This window comes from Oryctolagus cuniculus, chromosome 13 (genome assembly GCF_964237555.1).
Source record: "Oryctolagus cuniculus chromosome 13, mOryCun1.1, whole genome shotgun sequence".
Lineage (NCBI taxonomy): Eukaryota > Metazoa > Chordata > Mammalia > Lagomorpha > Leporidae > Oryctolagus > Oryctolagus cuniculus.
In genome coordinates this window covers 44,283,982-44,308,628 of record NC_091444.1, presented here as the reverse complement: position 1 = coordinate 44,308,628, position 24,647 = coordinate 44,283,982, and the positions used below count along the sequence as shown (strand labels likewise).

Genomic DNA, 24,647 nt, shown 5'->3' with positions numbered 1-24,647 from the left:
AATACTTTCTGAAGTACATGTGTCTCCCAAAAAGTAAGATGTTCTTAGTAATTATAAGAGGTCTTTAAAAAGTTCATGGAAAATATGTATGATGAAAACACTACGCATGGATTTCAAACTTTTTGCAACATAATAAATTGACCTTTAATTCCATTTTCCATTAATTTAAGCCCTCTTATATATATATACATATATATGCATATATATGCCTACACAAACAAAGGACTTCTTTATTTAAAAGATATATATTTTTATACTGATAGTTAACACTTAAGAGGACACAAAACCGATTTTGCCATTCACAAAATCTAAGTGAATACCTAATAAGACAGGACATTTACAGGAAATCAGTGGCAATAAATCTACTGCTTTATTATTTATAGTTGTGTTTGTGACAAATACAGCATAACAAGGCAACAAGCCAGTATTTAAAGGCTGAAAGATTTATCCAACCTTAAACATATCAGTCTACACAGCCCTGGAGTCTGTAATCATTATCGCAGTTTAATCTGTCTTTGCAAAACAAAACTAAAAAATAGACTGTGTGTCTCTGTGATTAATCATTCATATTTAAAGCCAATCTGAACTAATATAAAAGGTCCAAAAAAGCATCACCAAGAACATGGTACTGGGAGGCGGTGGAATTTGTTTAGAATACCATGTTCTCAAAGTGTCATGCAACCTTCTGTTAAATATTTGGTTCATTCCATTTTGTCATCCTAATTTGTATTCTGGAAGCCCTCAGAAGCTACAAGATTATTTCGTTACAACCACAACATATGTTGGTGAGCAAAACCCCAGATCAGTTGCAGAATCCTTCTCCATGAGCCTCAAAGAATCATGGCACTTGAAACTCCCAAAGAGAAGTTGATCCTTAAGGCTCAACTTTCTGCGGAAATGACACCAGTCAGGAGCACACGGCAATCTATCAAAACAACTGGTGGTTGGTGAATTCTGGCCGTATATACGGCAGGAATATGGCGTAGAGCTCTGAATGAAAAGCACACTGTAGATGCATCAAAATAAACAAAACTGGCAAATCAGTCCCTTAGCATTTGGTGTTCATCTCAGGAATACCGCCAGGGACGTAAATGTAGTCAGGAGAACACATGTCTTTAAGAAAATGAAAAAATAGAAAATAAAAAAAAATAAATAAGGCAATATGAGAGAATGAGACGAGGGGGAGAGAGGACAGAGAGGATTACTGGGGCTAACTGGGCAGTCATGGTTACGACCGCCTCCAGCCCCAGCCGTTGCTTTAACTTTGATGACCAGGACTTATTTGCAGATGTACATAGTTTTCCCTGACCTTGGCAGCATCAAAGAATTTATACAGTTAGCAGTTCTTGCACAATACCTCACAAAGAACAGCACAAATGTTCTCCCCTTCGGTGCCAAGCAGGCCTGCTTGTTACTCCTATCCACCTCTTCTTCCAGCCAATTAATTTACCCACTTAGGTTCAGCGGCTAAAGTAAACTTTTTTTTTAAAACACTAGACATTAGGATTTTTCCTTTCTTCTACCTTTTGATGAAGTTAGGAGAAATGAGCCAAGGTCTATGAAAATTTAATTCCTTTAATAGACTAATTTTATGCAGAGTACTAAAAGCAAAGGGTTTAACGAATCATAGCTTTTCCAGTCTTACTAGTATGATAAATGAAGTCCTCTTGTTTAGGTATTTGTTTCCAACACATAGCCAAAGATGACAGAATTTATACTGGAATCACCTACAATTTTCCCAACAGCCCAACCTAACCATAGCTTTATGTACTAAATGCCTTTTAGCACAGATGACTAACAGTATTTCTCCTTTCTAATTACAATATCCAGAAGTCATTAATACTTTTCTACTCTAAGAAATTAAAATTAAAATGCCCATATACAAAGCAAAAGCCACCAGGAGCTATGAAACAGTTTCAAAAGGTGCCCAAGGGAAAACCAGGGGCCATACACGTAGCTGATTTCACCCAACTCACAACGTGGACCATTCACCGACCCACATGAGCCTCAAGCAAACCATAAAGCAGACCAACATAATGCCACAGGTGATTCACTCTTTTAATTAACAAGGGGGAGGAGCTTTAGAACCCCAGAAAGTTTGTTTTTGTAACTTCTGTGGGGAAAAGAAAAAACACTTCAATTCCAATGCTCCTTCTCATGACCAATACAAACAAAGCTCTGAGATGGTGACACGAGCTGGGAACGGGAGCCACTTGTGGAGGAAAAAGTAAAGAACTGATGCTGGTGTTTTTGAAATCATGAAGCCTAGTGAAATTCATAATACTGATGATATCTTCACTTTCCTGTTAGGGAGCAAGACTAACTGAGTCCTTGTACGCAGACATCATAAAGTCACTAGCAGGAATCTTCCCACGTGTCTTCTTTTAGATGAAATAATCATTATTGGTTCTCAACTACTGATATTATTTTACTATAAAGGAGTATAGCATAGGGACTGGAGCTGTGGTATAGGGGATAAAGCCGCTGCCTGCAGTGCCAGCATCCCATACAATCCAGCTCTCTGCTATGGCTTGGGAAAGCAGAATATGACCCAAGTCCTTGGGGCCCTGCACCCATGTGGGAGACCTGAAAGAAGCTCCTGGCTCCTGGCTTTGGATCAGCACAGCTCCAGCCCTTGGGCCAACTGGAGAATGAACCAGCAGATGGAAGACCTCTTTCTCTCTGCACCTCTCCTCTGTGTAACTGACTTTCAAATAAATCTTTAAAAACAGTATAGCATAGCCAATAAAGCAAAGAATCCAGAGTCAACCACCTGGATTCAAATTGTAACTCCAAACATACTTGTAAAGTAACTGCCTCAGTTTTCTCATCTGTAAAATGCTGTTAGGGATAGAATACATAGTAAGCATTAACAGTCATTAATTATTATTTCCTCTGCCATGGTCCACAAGGAAACTTCAAAATGTTCATGGAAATGGAATTAAAAGATTTTCCCTTTGGTGCAGACAAATTCTGAAATTCACGCACAGTTTTTTCATAATACTTTTTCATGACTTTTTGTGATTTTTAAAATTTGAGAGGAGCTCGCATTTGTTGGTCTGCTCCCCAAATGCCCACAATGTCTAAAATGGCCTGGGCCAAAGCCAGGAGCTAAGAACTCCATCCAGGTCTCCCAGGCGGGTGGTAGGAACCCAATTATGTGGGCCATCACTGCTGCCTCCCAGGTTCTACATCAGCAGAAAACTTAAGTCAGGAGCAGCAGCCAGGAACTGAACCCATGTATTCTGATGTTTCATTAACTTTAAAGATTACTCATACCTAGCTATGACCTAGAACCTGTCAATCAACCTTTCCCCACTCCTTCCTTCCCCACTTCCTGCCCCAGCCTCTGGTAACCATCATTATATTTTTACCTTCCATAAAATCACATATTTTTTAGACTCCACATGAGTGAGATGTGATACTTGCTTTCTGTGCAAGGTGTCTGACAACAGATTAGCATCCCGAATATATGAAGAACTGAAACACAACAGCCAAATAATTTTAATAATAGTACCACTTAAAAAGGATGTGGTGGATCTAAGCAGATATTTCTCAAAAGATACACAAATGGCCAACAGGTACATAAAAAATTCTCAACCTTGTTAATCATCAGTGAAATGTAAATCAAAGCCACCATGATAGCACCTCACTCCCACAAGATGGGCTATTAGAAAAAAGACAAAACAAGGGCTAGTGAGCCTGTGTGGAAAGGGAAACCCTTGCACACTGCTGGGAATGGAAATAAGCACAGCTGTTTCGGGGAAGTGTGGAGTGTCCTCAAAAAGATAAAAATGGAACTACCATATGATCCAACAATACCACGCCTGAGTTTACAAAGGAAACTAAATTCACTTGTTAAAGAAACATCTGCACCCCCTCATTTAATGCTGGAATATTCCCAATAGCCATAAAACAACTGCCTATCACTGACAAAGAAAATGCAACATGTATGCACAATGGAATACTATTCAGCCATAAAAAAACAATTAAATTTGTCACCTGCAACATGGATGGAACTGGAGGTCATTATGTTAAATGAAATGATTTTTAAAGAATACGTTTAATGACATTATCACAAAAAAATGGCTAAAAGCATACCTGTAAGAATCTGGAAAAATAAAAATGGGTAAATGATTTTATCCTTTTTTTTGTACCTTTTTTTCATGCTCGTATTTCAATATATTCTCCAGCATGTTTCAACAGATTCCAACATATAGTTACAACAATATCTTAATCAAGTGGCTATAGACCTAATTATTATGATTAGTGGGATATTTACCATCAACAATGACATAATGTTTCCATAAGATCTTTTAGATTATACACACTTTAGACCAATGGATAAACACATAGACTTATTTACCTGTTTATCTTTACAGTGTTCCCTACATGTTGTCTAGAACTAGCCACAGGGAAATTTTGGCTCCATTATTGGGAAAACATATGTTAATACCATAATTAGCTACCATTATACTGCCATAAGGACAGCTACAATAAAGAACTGACAACACCAAGTGTTAGCTAGGATGTAATACAACAAACTGTGGCTTTATGAATAGAAATTAATTTCCTGGCATTTCTGGAGGCTAAAAAGTCTAAGATCAAGGTGTCAGCAGGGCTGGTTTCTGGAGAGGCCCCTCTGGAGCCTGTAGACAGCTGCCTTCTCACTATGTCCCTGCATCTTCTTCACGGACACTAGTCGTATTGGGTTACTGCTCCATCCTTATGATTTCACTCAACCTTAATTACCAGATACAGCCATACTGAAATCCCATATATGATTCTTAGCAGGTCGAGGGTTGGGATACAATTTAGTCCAGAACAAACTGATATTCTAAGTTATTAAATTCTTAATTCATTTTCTTTATGTAAAATCTTCACATTTTAAACCTCTAGAAGTTATAAATTGCAATACCATGAAAACCACCCAAAAGCACCTAATGTTTCCCAAATAACTTCAAAAGTCCTTATAAATATACTGTTGGCAAACCATAGGTTTTCAAAATTATAAGGAAATTACCATGATTCAAAGGAAGTAGTATAATCTAACTTTAAGATATGCTTAAATAGAACCCAGCTGATGAAACACCTTTCTATACCAACCGCATGCGTGCCTCTGCTATGGGCCAGTAATAGAGGGAGACAGACGCAAATCACATGTTTCACAAAACGTCTATTTTTGATAAAAAGGAAACACTTAAAAAGGTATTGGAAATCACCTCCTAATCTACTGCTTGTTCTGAGTATCTGCCAGGCGTCTCTGCAGACGCTCTGAAGAAGCCATTTCTGTTCATGGTCTAGCCACGCGTGTAGTTCTTGCTTATTCTCAGATGGAAGCAAAATTATGAATGCTATTCTAACAGAACAGAGATCAAATTACCCTAAGTAAAACGCACTTTTTAACTCAGAATTCCTGCTGCAGATGCTGGTTTCCCTTATGTGACAATGCAAGCCCGCAAGGTTTCTGATAACCTGCCTGCGTACCCCCAAACCCGCACCACAGCAAGCATCTCTTCCTATTGAGGTTTTACAAAGACCAACATTTGCTTTTACGCTTTGGGATGGATTCTTTGTTACATGCCCGTATCTGCATGGACAGATATGTTTCTACATTGACATTAAATAGCTTAATTCATACTTGTGTCACAAGCACATAAACAGTTAACACAGTTATCACACAGAAAAATGAATTTCAGTTAATTTTGGATGCAAGTCTGGTAACCCCTCCTAGCCTTGTGATGCAAGTAAATCCTCAAAATTCCACGAAAGAGGACTTGATAGCCAAAGAGACAAGTGGAAAATGGGTCCAGCAACTGCCTTTAAATGACATTTATACGGAGTTTATATGAGCAGTAGTGGGATCTATGCTAATAATTTCTATGAGCTCTGCCTTGCTCTTCTGAAATACATCACTTTCAGGCTTCATTTCCATGCAATTTCATCATGCCGCCTGGCACTGTTTGTTGCTTTGCTGCTTCTACAGGAACTAAGAAGCTTGGTTTTGCTGCTTCAGGCCCTCGAACATTCAGTGCTGACAGGATGACTCAGAGCAGGTTCTAGCTCCCCAGGTTCAATCCCTTTGTCCCAGAGGCAGACTGAATAAGGCTATTTGAAACAGAAAAGGCTTTGCGCCCGTTTCCTTTAACTGACTCACCTAAGCTGAGCAACTGTGTCCCAAGGCCCTTCATGCATCCCCAGGGAGCACGGTGCCTGGCTGATGCTCCTCTGACAGCCTTCTCAGCTGCCCCCATCACCAGGGCACGGCTCCAGGGTTGATCCCACTCAGCTTCATCTTTCTCTCCCCAATGTTTCACAGCCAAAGAACTCCACTTCTTTTTTTTTTTATTTTTTTATTTTTTTATTTTTTTTTTTTATTTTTTGACAGGCAGAGTGGACAGTGAGAGAGACAGAGAGAAAGGTCTTCCTTTGCCGTTGGTTCACCCTCCAATGGCCGCCATGGCTGGTGTGCTTCGGCTGGCACACCGCGCTGATCTGATGGCAGGAGCCAGGTACTTATCCTGGTCTCCCATGGGGTGCAGGGCCCAAGGACTTGGGCCATCCTCCACTGCACTCCCTGGCCACAGCAGAGAGCTGGCCTGGAAGAGGGGCAACCTGGACAGAATCCGGTGCCCCAACTGGGACTAGAACCCGGTGTGCCGGCACCGCTAGGCGGAGGATTAGCCTAGTGAGCCGCGGCGTCAGCCAGAGCTCCACTTCTTAACCACATTCTCTAACTTCCTGCAACCAAAACCATTCCCACTGGCATAGATCAGAAGTAACATTATTCCTGCTGCTTAAAAGCTACTCAGACGTGTGGCTGCTCTACTCAACTACTACAAACTGGGACTGGTGGTGGGAGAAGGCCCATCCCATAGGGACAAAAGCAAACTGAGGAGGCAACGACAGCCCAGAGGAAGATCCCAGCAGAGAACTCCCTCACTGCAGCTCACTGTGAGAAAGACATGGGGGAGGCAGGAAAGGAAGCCCACCTGGAGTCCACAGGCTCAACGAGGGTACCGAGATGGTGGAGCTGCACCCGAAGGGATCTATGGCAGACACTCTTCCCACACAAGCAAGGACCCATGAAGCTATGGGGCAAAGAAGCGCCCAAAAGAAACGGGGCAGATTTTCCAGCTTCAACCACTGTTCTGGGAAGTGATCCCTCACTCACAGATTATTCGCCAGACTATCAGCCTGGGACTGGCCATGGGCTCTGGGCTGGGAAAGCAGGGCTCCCCTCACCCTCTCCTCCCTCATTTCCCGCTCCAGGGAGAGGTACTGGATGAAGACCCAGGATCCCCCACACCTCATGAGACTCTAGTCTTGACACATAAGACATGGCCCCCAGAGGGCTGCTGGCCTACGTCCTTGCTTGGATGCCTGGGTCCTCTTGGCTGCCATACAGGGGTGTTCACGTTAGGGGGCCTGACAGTGCTTGTTCAGGGGTCAGTTCCAGACTCCCGGGCAGGAATGAACTCCGTGTTAACAAAGACGAAGGCGCCACTTCCAAAGGCAGCAATCAAATCAATCATTAAAATTACGTCTTACATCTCAGAAAACATCACGGGTTCTCACTCACCAGGGCAGCCTCAACCATGCAAGACCAAGGACAATTTTCTCTTTTCCAATCCAAGCCCAAAGGAAGAAGAAAACTCAAGCTAGAGGAAACCAGTGTCTCAACCTCAAAGTTAGCCATGCAGACGCCATCTCCTACACACGCAAGAACAAAACACAAAAGCCTACCATCCTTTCTCCCAGGGTTCTCTCATTGTCTTACTCCTGAACCGCCTCCACCCCCAACACACACACACACACACACACACACACACACACACACACCAGCTGTAATCACGTCGGCTGGGTTTTCTAATGCTGTCATGAAGAAATCCTCCATGATGAATTTACACTTGTCTTTCCCCAGCATGCCAGCAAAAAGTATATTTATCGCTCAGTTTCACTTGAAATTAAAATATTTTAATCACAACATTTAACTGTACAATTTCCACTTCAGCTTTTAAAAAAGCACAATCCCATATAATTCCTGAAGATGAGCATAAAACCTTACCTTAAAAAACAAAATAAACTAGTCTGAATACACTCCTGTAAACCATGCATTCAAGAGCTTTCCTACCTGACGAACAAAACTGTTTGAGGTAGTATCAGAGGAGGTGCTCCCATCGGATCCTTTAAATCGGTTTTTCCTTCTGGCTCCTTTTCCATAGGACTGAAAAAAAAAAACGAAAAAGAAAAAAGACAAATGAGATTATCATCAGACCCTTTCACAGGAATCTAGGCCTGCTTCTAAAGAATGTCCAAGACCAAAACAAAACGAGTAATAAATTTCCATCATATGTGGCCATCACTGAAAAGTTAATACTGGTAGAATCATAAGAAACTACTTCACATCAGTGAATATTTAGGTAGGAAAGGACTCTAGACAAAGCATGGAGTAACAGGTAAATTAAAACAATTTACACCATCTATAAATATGTTAGCAGGCAAGAGGCAAAAGCTGCTAAAGATAAAGCATTTAAGAGCAAGACAGCCAAAGTCAGAGGAGTTGCTTCAACACTAAGGTTGGGCCAAGCACAAGCACCCACAGATGAACTTGCTTTTTGTGTTATTTCTGTTGAATTTGCATCCACAGCTCTAATACCACCTTATGCACTGATCTCTATGTAATTCTAAACAGATAAAATCATTGTGAATATTTAAACAGCTAAATATAAATGAAAAATAGCTCAACACATATACACATTTGGATCCTGCCTAGAGCAAACTTTGAGCCCATTTCCTAACCTTTACAAGCTTCAGTCTTCTCATATTTAAAGTGGCTTATTTAAAGTATTACATGAAATAATGTCTCAGAGTATTTAGTACAAGACCTAGCACATAAGTGTTCAAAAATATACATCAAAAAGTGCTAGCCACATGCTAAAATATGTAATGTGATGAAAATTACAAGGTTCATATAGACTTCATTACATTATTGGAATTTGCAAAATTCACTTTTAAAATCATATTCAGTTTTTGAAAATGCCACTTGGTTATGCTTTATATATTCATATGGATTTCATTAAAAAGAAGATACCTTATAAACCATAATCTACATAGCACTCAAGCAAGCCAACGTCTATTACAAACATTTGTGTTATGAGTAATTTAGATGAATTTGCAATCAGCGAGAGGGTGGTATAATCTTAAAGTAAAATCTTTTCTTAAATATGTTTGTTCTCTTCCCAAGTATCTGAGGGATTTATATAATACAAATGTGTTTCCATGACATTAAATTAACTCTCAACTTCATAAAAGGAAAGACAAGCCAGGCTGGCTTTTCATAATGCAATATACAAGGTTCTCCTCACTTAACAGCTTATTCTTCTTACTTATGTAAACATTATTTGGTAAACTGTTGAAAAATAACATTCTTTTAACAACACTCTTCCTTTTCCAATTATTATGTAAAGATTTGGCAAGAAGTATCTTCCAAAGGCTTAAAGGGCCAAAATGAAGTACAGCAGAAAAAAAAAAAATCTCCTTAAAAGTAAATTTTTTTACATTACTTCACATGGAAAAATATTTATTTACCTTGAAAGCATATTTTAAAGCCCTGTTTCTTTTGGAGTGAGACAACCTATGTTTGGTAAACCATGTATCTTCATATGGAGCATAAATTATCTTTGAGAACCAACTATAATCTGAGCCCACTGTCACATTTTCTCCCACTACCATTTTGAAATGAGTGGGAAATAACAATCTCAGAATTCCATCATCATTGATTTCAGCTTTTTGATAAGTTTGTTTTACTATTTAGCTGTGTGGGTATGTTTAGCTTTTTCATTGTTGCTCACAATTGCACAACAGGCCCTGTGAGAGCCACACAAGTTGAAGACATTCAGTTCCAGAAGAAGCTGTTGTTTAACAGAAAGTTGGACACATAAAAATTCAGAATAATTTTTCTAGGTTCCTGGGAGTACTGTTCATGAGCATTATTTCAGGTACACTTCACTCTTACACAATGCATAGTTATTACAGTTCACCATTGTACTGAGACAGTTTGCACACTGAAAAAACTATGGCATACTGAAGTGCATGCAAACTGATGGTAGCATTAAGGAAAACATTGTCCTCCAAGGCTTAAATGTATGAGAGGATTTAAAGTATTAATTGGTTCACGTTTTCATGGTGTTATAGAAAAATCCCTGTTAATCACCTATTCTACTTAGTATCAAAGACAAAGAGGTATGCTTAACGATCCCTCTATTTTGCTATTTTACCAACTCAGAATTAATTCCTCCTCTAATGGCCCAGCCCTAGAAAGATCTAACTGTAGACTGCCTACTCAATGACTAGCCATGTGTAGACTGACTACTCAATGACTAGCCATGTTTTTTACAACAGTATTCAGGATAAAAAAAAAAAATAAGCATTTTTGGAATGCTAATAAGTAGCCTATTATCATGAACTTTTAAGATGTTAGTGACAACATATACTGGCATTACACAATCAAGTGTCCTTTAATCTAATGCATACATAACATTAAGCCTATCTTGCTGATTTTTTTCCCAATTACTCTAGAGCCTTCAAAGTTTAAGGAACAGAGTATTCATCTGCAGGAATTAAAACAAAGCAAATCTCTTCCAAATAGAAAAAGACAACTAAGAGTCAATGTTCAAATGTTTAGTTGACTAACTTTGGAAAAGCAGTTTTCTTAATTTGTTACTTCAAATTCACTTGTATGAACAGTTTTTTCTAAATATTTTTTATTAACACTAAATATGAGGGGACTTCAACAAATTCATTTGAAAATGGAATTAAAAGATAAGTTTAGGGATAAGTATTTGGCATAGGAGTTATGCCGACACTGGGAATGTCCACATCAGAACGCCTGGTTTGAGTCTCATCTCTGCTGCCGATTTCAGCTTCCTATTAATGTGTACCCTAGAAGGCAGCAGGTGACAGCTCGACTTCTTGCCACCCATGTGGGAAACCTGCACTAATACCTGTGCCTCTGGCTTGAGTCTGGCCCAGCCCCGACAGCTGTGTCCATCTGGGTAATAAATCAGCAAAGAGAAGATTTCTGTGTGCTTGTTTCTCTGTCTCTTTGCTTTTCAAATACAATGAAAAAAAAATCTTTAAGAAGATAAGCTTATATTTACCAAAAGTTTTGCAATTCACACGTAGGTTATTTTCATAATATGCACTAGCCATGAACTTTAAGTACCAAACATTTTAAACAGCCATTAGTGCAGCCCAGGTTTCAGTTAGGAAAAGGAAGAAAAGAAAAGGGGACTTGGCCAGAGTATAAAGCGTCACTCACAGATTCTCCTGACACGTGCACAACCTTTTAGGAATAGTCCAAGAACTCACCAATAGCCAATCATTACCTATTTGTTTTTATTAAGCTCCATATAACTAAGTCACCATAATGTTAAAGATTTAAAAATCATGCATTTAAATGCCCTGTATTGCCCTAAACCACTAACCAAGCTAAGTAAGAAACAACAATAAACCAGATTTAAGAAATTCCCACAAATATATCAAGGAAATTAAAAAGATAGTCAGGATTCATCATGTTAATATCACTTTAGTGTACAGAACAGCTTCCTTGACACTGTAGTCTTAAAACCCAGCTAATCAACGTTCAGGTTTCCTAGGTAATTAAAGTCTAATTTCTGCATGACTGAAGGAGACAGAAGTTGCCAGCTCCCTGGAGATCTCAGGACACAGAGCTGTCCTGGCAGCCCCTGGGGCAGGGCAAAGACAGCTTCCCTACCTATCAATCGCTCCGTGAGCACCCTGCTCATGCCTACCATCAGTTTTCATCCTTCCCAATTTGTGTCCACGGATGCTTATCCCTCTGAATTGTGCCCTTTCCTCCTTCCAGGGTTCAAAACAAAGCCAAAACCTTCCAGAGAAAAATCCAACACTCAGTCTCCTCCTCTACCAACAGTTTAGTGTGAACCTCGTCATCAGGACTTTTAAGTTTTTATTTAATGAATGCATTTTTCTTAAGCACAACTTTAGGAACATAGTGCTTCTTTCCCCCATACCCACCCTCCCACCCCAACTCCCACCCTACCTTTCCTGGGTGAGAGAGCTAAGATCACCTCCCTAGGACAAGGGGAAGAGCAGGAAGCTGTGTTTCATGTGGCTCAGTTCACACAAAGGCAGGGAGCAATCAAGGGCAGGAGACACAGAGCTCTTTGGAGGGTCCAGTAGTGAGGAGAGGGCAAGGGAGGAGGCCAAGGCCAGGTGCAGAGATCCCAAGTGGGGGAAGGGCAGGAGCAGGGAGGGCAGAAGGCCAGGGATAAACCTAGCCTTCAGCACAGCCTACACCCTGCCGGGCTTAGAAATATCTCCAAGCCAGGCCCACTTACTTTCATTGGTGTCACCACTAATTTAACTCTGTAGTTGTGAAAATAGATGATGTTTGCCATACACTGTAGGATACAGACAAGTCCTACAAAAAAAAACACTAACCGATGCCTGTGCCACACTTCAGGGTTAACATAGCTAATTCAGCTTTTCTTAAAAGGACCGAAGCCACATACTGGATCATTCGAAAGAATTAAGTATAGCAACAGGTAAGCTCTTTACATGAAAAGACTAACAGAAAAGAAGTGTAAAACTACAAAGATAACTTCAAGTCACTCAGATATTTCCTTTCAAATCTGAGAACATTCAGAAAGTCTGATAGGCATGTTTTTCCAATTTCTCCCTGGCAACACCAGAAGAAAAAAAAATACCACTTAAGCACAGGACTCACGACCAGAAATCTGGAGACTGCAGAGGACCAACTTGTAGCTGAGACCTAAGAATGCTTCGGGAAGACAGTGTTGCCTAGGTTCGTGAGCCACAAACAGCTGCTGCTTTCTCGGTAGAGCTCTGTGCTGCAGCCGTGCAGGCTCTGGCCATTGCCATGCGTTACTACAGCGTGCTTGAAAAGCATCTGGCGCGCTCGGCCAGGGTGGAACCAGCCGGGATCTGTTGCTAGGAGCAAAGCAAACAGGCACGCTGGTTACTGCCTGTTCATTCTCAGGTGTGACTGCACAGGCCGGTGACCATCTCCCGGGTGCCTCAATCGCTCAGATCCTGCCCTTGCTCCTCAGCCATTTCCTCTTCTGTCACCATCCGATTTTCAATCCCTGTCACCTGCTCCCCATTCACACAGGAGCTAGTCAACTCTCAAGGGAATCATCAGTTTCATTCTTCTATGTAAGGCTGTCTAATAGCATTACAATGCGTCATCAACACGAAGTGGGGGGGGGGGGTCTTCCAAAGCTCATGGAAAATGCATATCGTGAAAAACCTTTGCATGGGTTTCAACAATTTTTGCACCAGAATATACTTTTTAATGAGATTGGTAAACAGCACCGAGTCCACCGTAGCAATGAATGTTATTTAACCCAACATATGTCACCTCCACATAAACCGAGTTAATTTATTAATGAAAGTGTTCTGTAGTCTCTATTTCATGTTGTGTCTTTGAAATCTGGTGTATGTTTCACTTGTACAGCACATCTCCGTTCAAAGCAGGCTGCACTCCAAGTGTTCCAAAGCCACATGTGGTGAGTGACTACTACAATAGACAGAGCAGATGTAGGGCTTGGAGAGAGAGTTCTACTGAGCCCTTTGAATTTGGAGGTAGGCCAGGTCCAAGGCTGCACCAAAACTGCTCATCAGTTTTCCTGAAGAGCAGTGCAATTTGCTTCAACCAGAACTTGTAAGAATTTGCAGTCAGACTGTCACTATAGTCTTGAATGAGAAATGTGAGTCTATTCCTGTGTGTGTGATACTGAGCTGGGGGGAAGGGGCTGGAATCTGAGGGTGCCACTCCATCCCCCCAGCAGGGTCACTGATTAGGAAAAAAAGGTAAAACCAGCAGCGTGTGATTCTCGATCTTTCCCTTTATTTATGGCAAAGCTGTAATATGCAGGATGTACAAGTTCATGGCAAATGCATATTACGAAAAAATGTGTAATTTTAAAAAATGTTTTGGCACTGAAACATCTTTTCATTCCATTTCTCTAAGAATTTTCAAAGTCCCCCCTGAGAGGAACCCTGAAGGGAAGTATGAAGAATGATTAAAATCCCAGGCCTAGTCACAAATGGTAGCTTCGTCTCTAGGTAGAATGACTTTTACTCCGTGCCACAAAAGGGGGGTGGGGGAGTCCCAAGGCAGCCCCCCTTCTCAGGAGATATTATGGCTGCCCTGGTCTACTCAGAGACAGTAGATGGTCTTGCCAAGTTCCACACAACCCTGAGACACTAGAAGTTAGAATGCTTCCTCCAATCACGGATGTCATCTGAACACAACTCAAGGAAAACTGCTTTCATTTTTAGAAAGCAGAGAAAGCAACGAGATAGATGTCCATACAGTTGAACATTTCTCCCTTACCTGCTTCACGAATCCCATGCCATTCTCCTCTCTCTCTCTCTCTGCTGTATGTGTAAAACCAGTCACTCCATCCTACGGGCTGATTTAAGATGCCTGGGGCACGGACCTGTTCTTGCCAAACTGTTGTACTCCTGTCCTTGCTGACAGCTCCACTTCTGACCTCCACAGACTCCCATCTGTCTTGAACATTCCCAGGTGGGTGTTGTCCCTGTGCTAGTGGTGGCTCCTGTTTGGAACACCTTCAGTTCCCAGTTGTTCAGTACACTTCAACGTCCAAGTGCTTTGCCCTCCTGATGTCCAACTACAACCCAGCATGTACCTTTTCTCCCACTCTTCTGAGCCAGGGATTCTAACTGCACAATTCCAACTTCTGTGTCTGTTCCATGTATGGCTTCCTAGCATCTCTCTCCAAACTGTTGAAATCTGACCCACCATTCAATCTCTTCAAGTGCCACCTCTAAGAAGCCCTGGCAGATTGCTCTAAAGAGTGTTTTTTGTGACCTTGACTCCTTTGCAATCATGATATTCAGCCCTTCCCTCCTAGTCCCATCCAATACCTTAGAATTGCTTTACCGGCTTCATACTTGCAGCTTTGGAATCTAAGTTCTTCAAAGGAATAAACTGCCTTCTCACATCAAAGTCATTTCCACATTGCACCATCACATGGGCACAGTATTTGTTGACTTATGTTAATTATGTAAATCACTAAGTAAATTAGTATTTCTTACCCTTTGCATCAGCCCTAACTGATCAGAGAATTCAAGAACTCTTTATCATAGGAATACATACTTTTCAAAAAAAAAAAATTCTTCAAGTAAGATCAAAGAGAAAACGAGGCTTTAAAAGTCCTTTCGTCTATGAATACTCTAGACTTTGATCCTGGAACCACCAAGGTCTCTAATACATTTTTCAATCTCATGGAACCTGACATGTGTCTGGATGAAATTGGAGTTGGAACAAGAGTGAATTGTGTTGGTCAGGAGTCCATCCTCCGGCAGAGGCTACCTGCCAAGTTTCACACAACCCTGAAACGCTGGGAGTTGACATCCATGACTGGGAGGGAGGCATTTTATCTGAACAATTCAGGGAAAACTGCTTTCATTTTTGGAAAGCAGAGAAAGCAAGGAGATAGATGTTGATTCAGCTGACTATTTCTGCCTCATCCACTTTATAAAATCCACGCCATTCTCCTCTCTCTGCTCTATGTATAAAACCAGTCACTGGTGAGTGCCCTGTCTCCGATCCACTGGAGGGCAAACAACCGAGGGCCGGTTTCACCACGGCCAGAGAAAGAGTTCTTGGTTTCTACGTTCTTCCCCCAGCTCAAAAAACAAAGTCAACGCTGTGTTTTAAGTTAGCGCGTTTATTTCCCAGCGGTAAAATAAAGTTCAGCCAAACTCCACTAGAACGCCCCTGGAAGTACCACTAGCATAGTACTCAAACCCCTACAACCAGCCCCTCTGCACGAAGCAGGAGAAACCCTGCCACCCTCGGGGGACTGTCCCTGCCCTGCTCAGCACTACCAAGTGAAAACTGTAGCATGCTCTCTCTGGCATGCATACACACACACACACACTCGAATAAAACACACACACACTTCACATCTTACCACGGCCTGTCATCTGGCAGATGTAGGCTCCAAATCAAGCCCACACCACGAAGCAAAGAAGACAGAGTTCTCTCCAGTGATGCTAGGAGCGGAACCCTCCCCTCCTTCCTAGCCCGCAGCGAGGAGGCTGAAGTCATTTCCCCGCCAGGATACAAGTTGAGCAACTCCTTACCGCGGAGACCCGGAGGTGTCTAATCCGCGCCGCACCTGCCAACGCCTTACGTCAACGCCACCTTATCATCTGCCCGAGGCCTACAACTAACATCTCCTATTTCACAACAGGCAGCAAAGGTGAATTTTTCCAGAAACCGCGAACACTCGCCGGCGAGAAAGAGGATCCCGGAGCGCTCTGAAAGGGCTAGTCTTTCAGGGCAAACGGAAAAATAAAAACTTTCTCGTGTCAGCTCGCTCTCTCGGGAAGGGAAAGGAGCGAGGGATGCAGGCGAACCTTGGCAAGTGCCTCGAGGGCATCAGAGAGCGGTCAGAAAGGCGCAACGCCCCAGGTGCGGAGGGTGGTCCCGGCTGCCCCCAGGACGCGGGGCGCAGCAGGGCGTCCCCCTCCCCCACCCCTAGCCATCACCACCCCACCCCCACCCCAGCCCGGCTCCAAGCCGGGCCGGAAGGGTCGGCGTCGGAGGAAGAGCTGCGGGAAGCGGAGCCCCCACCCGCCCGCCCGCCCGGACTCACGATCTTGAGCAGGTCCAGTCCACTCGCCTGGTTCATGTCTCTCCATGTGCCTCTCCCGGGCAGGAGCGACGAGAGCTGAGCAGAGCCGCCCGGGAGAAGCTGCGAGCCCGGCAGGTCGCCCCCGCCCCTTCCCACTTGCTTTTCGGAAGCAGAGAAAAATGGAAGCCGGAGAAGAGTCAGGGGGAAGCGCCAAGGGGCAGGGTCCCCGGCGCCGGGAGAGAAGTGGGTGGCGAACGGCGAGCAGAAGAGGAGGAGGAGGCGGCGGAGGAGGAGACGCAGGCACGAGCGAGCTGCGAGGCCGGCGAGCGAGGGAGAGGAGGCGCCGGGGAGACGGCGGCCCGCGCCCCGGCGGCTCACAAAGAAAGGAGAGGGCGCCGCGCTCTCGCTACCTGTGCGGCGGCTCCGAGCGCCCCCGCGGGAGCCGCGTTCTCCAGCAGTTCCATCTGCACCTCCTGCGCCACCGCCGCCGCCGCTGTGGGAGGCGACTTGGACATGTCGCTTTGGACCATTGGCGAAAAGTCGGCTGGAAGCACGCAGCCGGCCCCTGGGCGGCCGGTCCCCACCTCCTCCTCGCCCCCGCCCCTACTCCGCTGCGCTCCGGGGGCCGCCCGGGGCTCGGGCCCGGCCGCTCGGCGCAGCGTCCCTTAGCGCCCCGGGGGCTCGGCGCCGCGCCGCCCCGCTCTCAGTGCGCGGGACGGGGCCGGGCCATGGCGCGAGGCGGGAGGCGCGGGCGCGCGGCTGGGTGGCCGGAGGAGAGGGGCTCCCTGGGCGGCGCGCCGGGGCCGGCGGAGCGAGCGCAGAGCGGGCAGCCCCGAGCCGCGGGCGCCGGGGAAGGTCCTCGCCGGGAGGGCGGAGGCAGCTGGCGGAGCGCGAGCCAGGGGGAGGCGCGTCGGCGAGCGGGAGTGACAACCAGCCGCCGCGCCGAAAAGTTCCTCGCGGGAGGCGCGGGCCGCGTGGGCCCCGGCCGGGCCGCTGCGCGTCGCCGTGGCACGCACGCTGGAAAGTTCTCAAAGCCACGAAAGCCAGGCCCGGCGCCCGGGAGGTGCGTCTCTCGGGCTGCCCCGTTCGGTTCCGGTCGCTCCACCCCGGCTGCCCCGGAGCTCCAAGAGACGCGGGGCGGGCGCGAACAGGTCCCCAACTTCAGCGGAGAGGGCTGGGCTCTGACCTGTGAGGTGTCCCACCCGTCGGGGCCTGGGGCGGCCCAGCGAGCTAGGGTCTTTGCAGTACAGGGGGCGGCTGAGGGCGCTGGGCGATGTCAGGAGCGAGGAGCCAGACGGACGGCGAGGACGGATGAGCTGGGATCCCACCAGAACCCCCAGTTGAACTTTTTAACCAGGGCTGGAGCGACCACACCCTTAATGATTGATTGTGTTCATCTGTGTCAGTTAGCGCTCGGTCGCTCGCGAATTTGACTTTTCCTATAGGATTGGAAATCCTAAATCTTGGTATCACGTGGTGGACGAAGACATCACTCCCTTCAGGTCCCGAACTCTTGAAGAACGCGTAGTGACCACAGCAAAACTGTTGGACTTAGAATAATGCTCTCGCCTCGTCCTCATAAAGCACATTTTTATATTCTTGGGTGCATCACATTTCCACAAATTTGACTCCTGTGGAAGTCGCTAGAACAAGTTTGCCAGGCGGCCGTGTTACTTTGTAACCACAAAGATGTTAACCATTTTGTATACTGACTTATACATGCAGAATTGCTACAATGGGCGTCAGCTGCCTTTGATGCCGTGTTTTACTGTAAGGCATTAAGTTAGCGTGAATGCAGTGCTTGTTCTTCTCAAAGATAAGCTCCGGCATTTCTAAACTCTCCACCATGCACTGGTTTGAGCCAGGCTTAAGGAACAGCCTGCGCTGTGCCGGGGCAGGTGAAGCCAGGACCTGCAGCGCCGGCTTCGCTTAGGAACCATTCCCCATGCACCTGCCTGCTAATGTGTCTGGGAAAGCAGCAGATGATGGCCCAAGTGCTAGGGCCCCTGCACGCAGGTGGCAGACCTGGAGGAAGCTCCTGGCTTTGGCCTGGCCCAGCTCTGGCTGTTGCAACCACTGGGGTGGTGAACCCACAGATGGAAAACACTCTCCATAACTCTATCTTTCAAATAAACAAAGTAAATCTTAAACAACAATGTTTGGGACACCTGGATCTATATCAGAGTCCTAGGACTTCGAGTCCTAGCTCCTCTGCTTCCTAGTCCAACTTCCTGCTGAGGGACACACTGACAGAGAGTGGGTGATCTGTGCACCAGGCCTACCCTGCCTCTTGTGGGCATTTGGCAGATGAGCCAGTAGATGGATAAGTCTTCCAAATAAAATGAAAATAACATTTTTAAATTTCTTAGAACAAAGCAAACAAAAAAACAAGTGTTGCTATGGCTAAAGATTTAGGCATGTCCAAAGTACCACTGATTTTTTTGAATCTTCAGTGTTAATAACATTTTGATTTCAACTTTGCAGAATATTAAGGGGAAGCTATATTAACAGTTTAAAAGCTGAGAAGGGCCAAGTTGGAAGGGCGTGAGACTGGTGAGCTTTGGGAGGCTGTGGTGTTTAGGATTTGGGTGGGTGGCCAGGCAGCTATAGAGTAGGCCAGTGTCTGCATCACAGCACCAGCATGGTTGGAGCCTCCCCAGCTAAGATTTGGGAAAACAAATGAATTCATTAATAAAAATAAAAGTATTGTGTGTAAGATAGAGAGGGAGAAAAACAAAACAGAAAATATGTTGTATTTGAAGATCCTACACAGAAATTCTTAATCTGTAAGGGCCTCAGGCAGCATCGAAAAGCAAGGCTCTGCAAAAATAAAAATAAAAATCTTGCAGGCAGCAGAGGGCATTTGATTGTGTCAGAAAGGGGGCCTGAGGAGAAATGAGGTGGATGAGCCAAGGCTTGCAGCCCACCTGAACCCACACCAGCCTCTTCATCGAGGGCCAAACCAACCACACCTAAGTTGATGCTTTTTGCTTTAGCTCCAATACCTGTTTTGGACAGGCTCTGTCTTCAAGGCTTATCATTTAACCCAAGTGTGGACTTTTCTTGAGAGTTGAAATCACAGGTCAGGACTGGACTCTGAGCTCTGTCTGGGTAGGAACCATGCTATTCACCAGGGCACACAACTCTGGCAAACAGCCCTCTGAGGTTTTGTGCATGTGTTTTCCAAATTCTTTTCGATGAAGTAGGAATCAAGCTTCTATTTTGTGCTGCTGAATACAGCCAGCAGAGACCAGGTACCTCCCTTTTCAGGCTCACTGTATAGTTAGCACTTAGAAACCAATTAAACCATACTTGTTGAATGAACAAATATCTAACATGGCTTTTTGAAACTCTAGGTTTTCAAAATGTTTTCCCATGACATCTGACTGATTTCTTTCAGCACACTTAATTATCAGTGCATTCTCTTTCTATTATGACCACTTGGGATGCAGAATTTTACCTTTGATCAGATTTTTTTTAACAATCACAAAATATCAAAACAATTGCGAAACATATTTTCAATCATGCTTATATGGGTAGCCAGAAGGTGAGTTTGAGTTAAATTTTCAAATGTGATATAGTATAATCATTTCATATGATTTATGATACTGACCTCCTTATTTTTGTTTCTCTCTGCTACTAGACCAAGTTCTTTGAGGGCAGCTCAGTATCCCAGTATCCCTAGCCCCAAAGTTTGGTGCCTGGCATATAATTGGAGCTTGAAAGTGCTTGTTGCACAAATGAATGGAAGGTTGTCTTCATGTGTCTTCAAGCACAGTATACAACTTTGCCAGTTTTAACATACACACTTATCTAATCGTGACTGCAATATCTTAATTCTTTATAATCCATGCTAATTTTATTAGCAGGTACTGAACATTAACACAATGCACTGTATCCATTCCGAGTTTTGTCTGACTTGCAAAAAGTTTGCAAATAAAAAGTAACAAAATGTTACTCCTACAGAAAAGGCAATGTAGAATTAAAAATTAAATTAAAAGGCTTAGAAACTGATGCTTTCTGTCACGGTAAATTTTCCTGTGTTTAACATTCTTTGACACAGTACTTCCAAACCCCAGATGAAAGTGCCAATTTGATAAGGAAAGCCTGATTCTTTGAATGTTAAAAGGTACATAGAAGCAAGAGACCCCAGCAGTAATGCATGTATCCTGTCAGTGCAGGCATTAAATGCAGATGACTGATTTCTTCAAGCTGCATGTTAGTTTCGCTGTGCTCATTAGTTGTTGTAATTGACAGGCATATTCTGGGCATTACTAATGCTCTGAAATGGGAACTGGGGTTGGTAGGAAACACTGACCAAGGAAGCCAGAAGTTAAAGAGATTTTTTTTTCTGTAAGTAGAAGAAACTGTGATTGGAATTACTTTATTCACCCTCTTCTACTTGCAGATCTGTAACTATGTTGAAGACTTTGGAGTAAGAGCTCTTTAGGCTAGGTACACCTATGTGTAATTCGTCATTTTACTTAGTATATCACTCTTCATCTCAATTACAGTTCCACATTTCTGCCATTATTAATAGCAGTTTCATAAAGCATAACTGTGCTGGCCACCGGTCTGACTTGATATGAACCATCCAACAAAGTTACTCTGCCGTTTATAAACCTACTCAATAAATACTGTGAATTATGTTATTATGTACAAGTAAATAAAGATCCGAGCAAATGTAATACAAGGGGGTACATATGTATATGTGAAAGGTTAACAATGAATAGTGCAAGTGGTTAGGGAAAGCTTACTTTTACTTCAGAGAAAAGGTTCGGTGACACTGAGATCTCATTAGTTCTTAGGACTAGCCAGCAGGCAGGGCTCTGGAATACCTGATACTCCACAGTGTGTTTTAGTTTATAAAGCACACTTCTTATCTGGCTTATTTCTCACCCAGACTCTGTTACGACAATCACTACTTTTGTTTACATAGGCGATGCCAGGCTTTGTGTTGAGGATTGATACTACACACTATCGTTGTGGATACTACCCTTCCTTATGTGAGTTAGGCTAAGTCAAACTACAGTAACAGCTAAGCCCCAGATGCATACGGATTAGAAAGAAATGCCTTCCTCTGATATGTGGAGTCCTAGCAGGACTGGTTAGGCCTCGTGCTGATGACTAGGAGCCGGGCTTCAGTGACTCTCTGATCTCCGCGAGCTCACTACCAGTGTTGCCATCTGTGTTATTCAGGAGGAATCGCGTGCTGCAGCACGTGTGCTGGTGGATGGTGGAGCATGCCAACTTACACTGGGGCCAATTTAGAAGCAGTGTACAATCATCCCTCAGAATCCATGACGTATTAGTTTCATTTGGGTGTCCCTGTGGACACCCAAATCTGCAGATGCTCGAGTCCCTTGTGTAAAGTGACATGGTATTAACATAACCTATGCATATCCTCCAATACAGTGCTGGTTCCCTATACCTAACATAAGGCCAATGCTATATAAATAGCTGCTGTACTAAATTGGTTGGGGAATAATGACAAGAAAAACTGTCTTTACATGTTCAGTACAGATGCAACCTTTGTTTTCTTTTTCATATATATATATAGATAGATAGATATAGATAGATATAGATTCATGGTTGACTAAATACAGAACGCATGAGTAAGGGGAACTGGTTGTGTATTTCTTCTACTTATATTTTCTTGGCTAGAACTGTGTCACAATGGCTAAACCTGCAAGATATGCTAAGGAACATGGTCCGACTGTGTACCTTAGGAAGAAAAGAGGGGGAGATTTTAACAGCTAGCAGACACCAACTCAACCAAGTCTGAGCAGCTAACAAGTGGCAGGGGCAGGACTACACCCCAACAATAAGACACCTTGTCAGTGTACCACAGTCATCTGTGTGATGTACCTCAATGTACCACACAGGTAAAGACTGAGTTGTTGGCTGAAGAAACAAATTCATGTATTTATTTCACATGCACGCTGTGATGGTGACAGCAGTGTGTTTATTGGATGTCAGGTTGATCATACAAATATGGGTGAATTAGCAGAAATTTGACTACCCCATGCCAGTGTGTGTGTGTGTATGTGTGTTCCTACCATATCGAGGAAAGTAGGGTAATTGCCCTCAACATGGTATGCCTCCTGTAGTTACAGAACACACACTACAAGAGAGAAAATGCAGGGAAAGGATGATGAACTGAGTCAAATTACTATGAGATAAATTTTTAAAATTCAAGAGAGAACGTGCAAGGCATAAAGACAGAAAATACAAAGATGGAAGGGGAGAAATTCAGTACAACTTGAAAATGGAACTGGAAGGTGAGGGGCAGGCAGACAACTGGTGAAGAAAACTTTCCCATTGACCCTGTCTTTTAACAGGAATGTACTGTTTATAAACAAAGCTTTTGGCCTCCCACACTTGTTTTTTTTTTTTTTTGCAAAATTATCACTTTTTTATGGAAGTATACACGCACACACACACTGACACATACATGTGAACTCATGTGTCACAGGGCTTCAGACTCACTTTATCAAGAAATGCATTTGAATTTACACATTCAAAGGATCCACTGAACTCTTAGATGCCCTTGCTTCTTGTTGTCCACTCTCTCTTTTTAGTTGGGCACCTGAAATTGGAAGAATATAGGTTTCCTCGGCTCTCTTGCAGCCACATACAACTATGGGACTTCATTATGCAGAGCGTAGGCAAAGTGTGGGGAAGAACTTTTGGGAAGACACCTGCTGAGTTTGAGCATGAAGAGAGAAACTTGAGAGATTGCTGATACCATAACCCCATAATGGCAGTCCTAGATCACAACTTACAGACTGCTAAGGCAGGCAGAAATGAGCGTTTGTAATGCTTAAGCTTCTGTGACTTCGTATTTTTCTAGCAAGTTATATAAAACCCAAACATTATTTCATTACTCAAAACATTTTTTTCTTTTAAAATTACCTCTCTTGAGGTATAATTTACCTTACATTTGTTTATATATATAAAGGGAATCCTGGCCTCCTAAATTAAGGTGAGATATATTTCTCCCTCTTCTATTTTCTGGAAGAATTTAAATAGAATTAGTAATGCTTATTCCTAAATATTTGAAGGAACTAACCAGTAGGTCTGGAGTTTGCTTAGTGATAGGATTTAAATTATTAAAATTATTAACTCAAATTCTTTAACTGAAATAGGTTGTCAATTTCTCCCTGAACATGAATACATATTTTTAAGGGATTTGTCCATTTAATTAATTAAATTTTTTTAAGATTTATTTTATTTATTTGAAAGGCAGAGTTATAGAAAGAGAGGGACAAAGAGAGAAAGATCTTCCAACTGCTGGTTCACTCCCCAAATGGCTGCAACAGCCAGGGCTGGGTAGACCCAAGTTAGGAACCTCGAATTCCATCTGCGTCTCCTATGCGAGTGCAGGGTCCGAAGCACTTGGGCCATTATCCACTGCCTTCCCAAGTACGTTAGCAGGGACCTAGATCAGAAGTGGAGCAGATGGGACTGGAACCAACCCATGGGGTGCTGGCATCACAAATACCAGACAAACCCACTACACCATAATATTGGCCCCTTAGTTAACTATTTTGGTCACAAAATTGCTGTTAATATTCTCTGATCATGTGAATAACTGTAAATTTATATTGATTTTTTTTTGCTGATACTAATTAGGTTTTTTCTCTTGCCCCTTGTGGATAGGAGCTAATAATATTTATTATCAATGATATCAATGATAATATTGATTCTCCCAATTGTCTTGTTTTCTTTCTTTTTTTAAAATCTTTTTTATTTATTTATTTGATAGGTAGAGTCACAGTGAGAGAGAGAGACAGAGAAAGATCTTCCTTCCGTTGGTTCACTCCCAAAATGGCCACTATGGCCGGCACCACGCCAATCTGAAGCCAGGAGCCAGGTGCTTCTTCCTGGTCTCCCATGTGGGTGCAGGGGCCCAAGCACTTGGGCCATCCTCCACTGCACTCCTGGGCCACAGCAGAGAGCTGGACT

General features: G+C 43.4%; 1 protein-coding gene across 9 annotated transcripts in view; it reads right to left on the bottom strand.

Moving 5' to 3' along the window:
• Positions 1-24,647, bottom strand: part of CACNB2 (calcium voltage-gated channel auxiliary subunit beta 2) — a 510,382-nt gene that overhangs the window by 388,736 nt on the left and 96,999 nt on the right. For 3 of the 9 annotated variants that reach the window (XM_051820340.2, XM_051820339.2, XM_051820342.2), the window contains exon 3: positions 8,135-8,227. In XM_051820340.2, the coding sequence (XP_051676300.1) occupies positions 8,135-8,227 (93 nt within the window). 9 annotated transcript variants of the gene reach the window in all.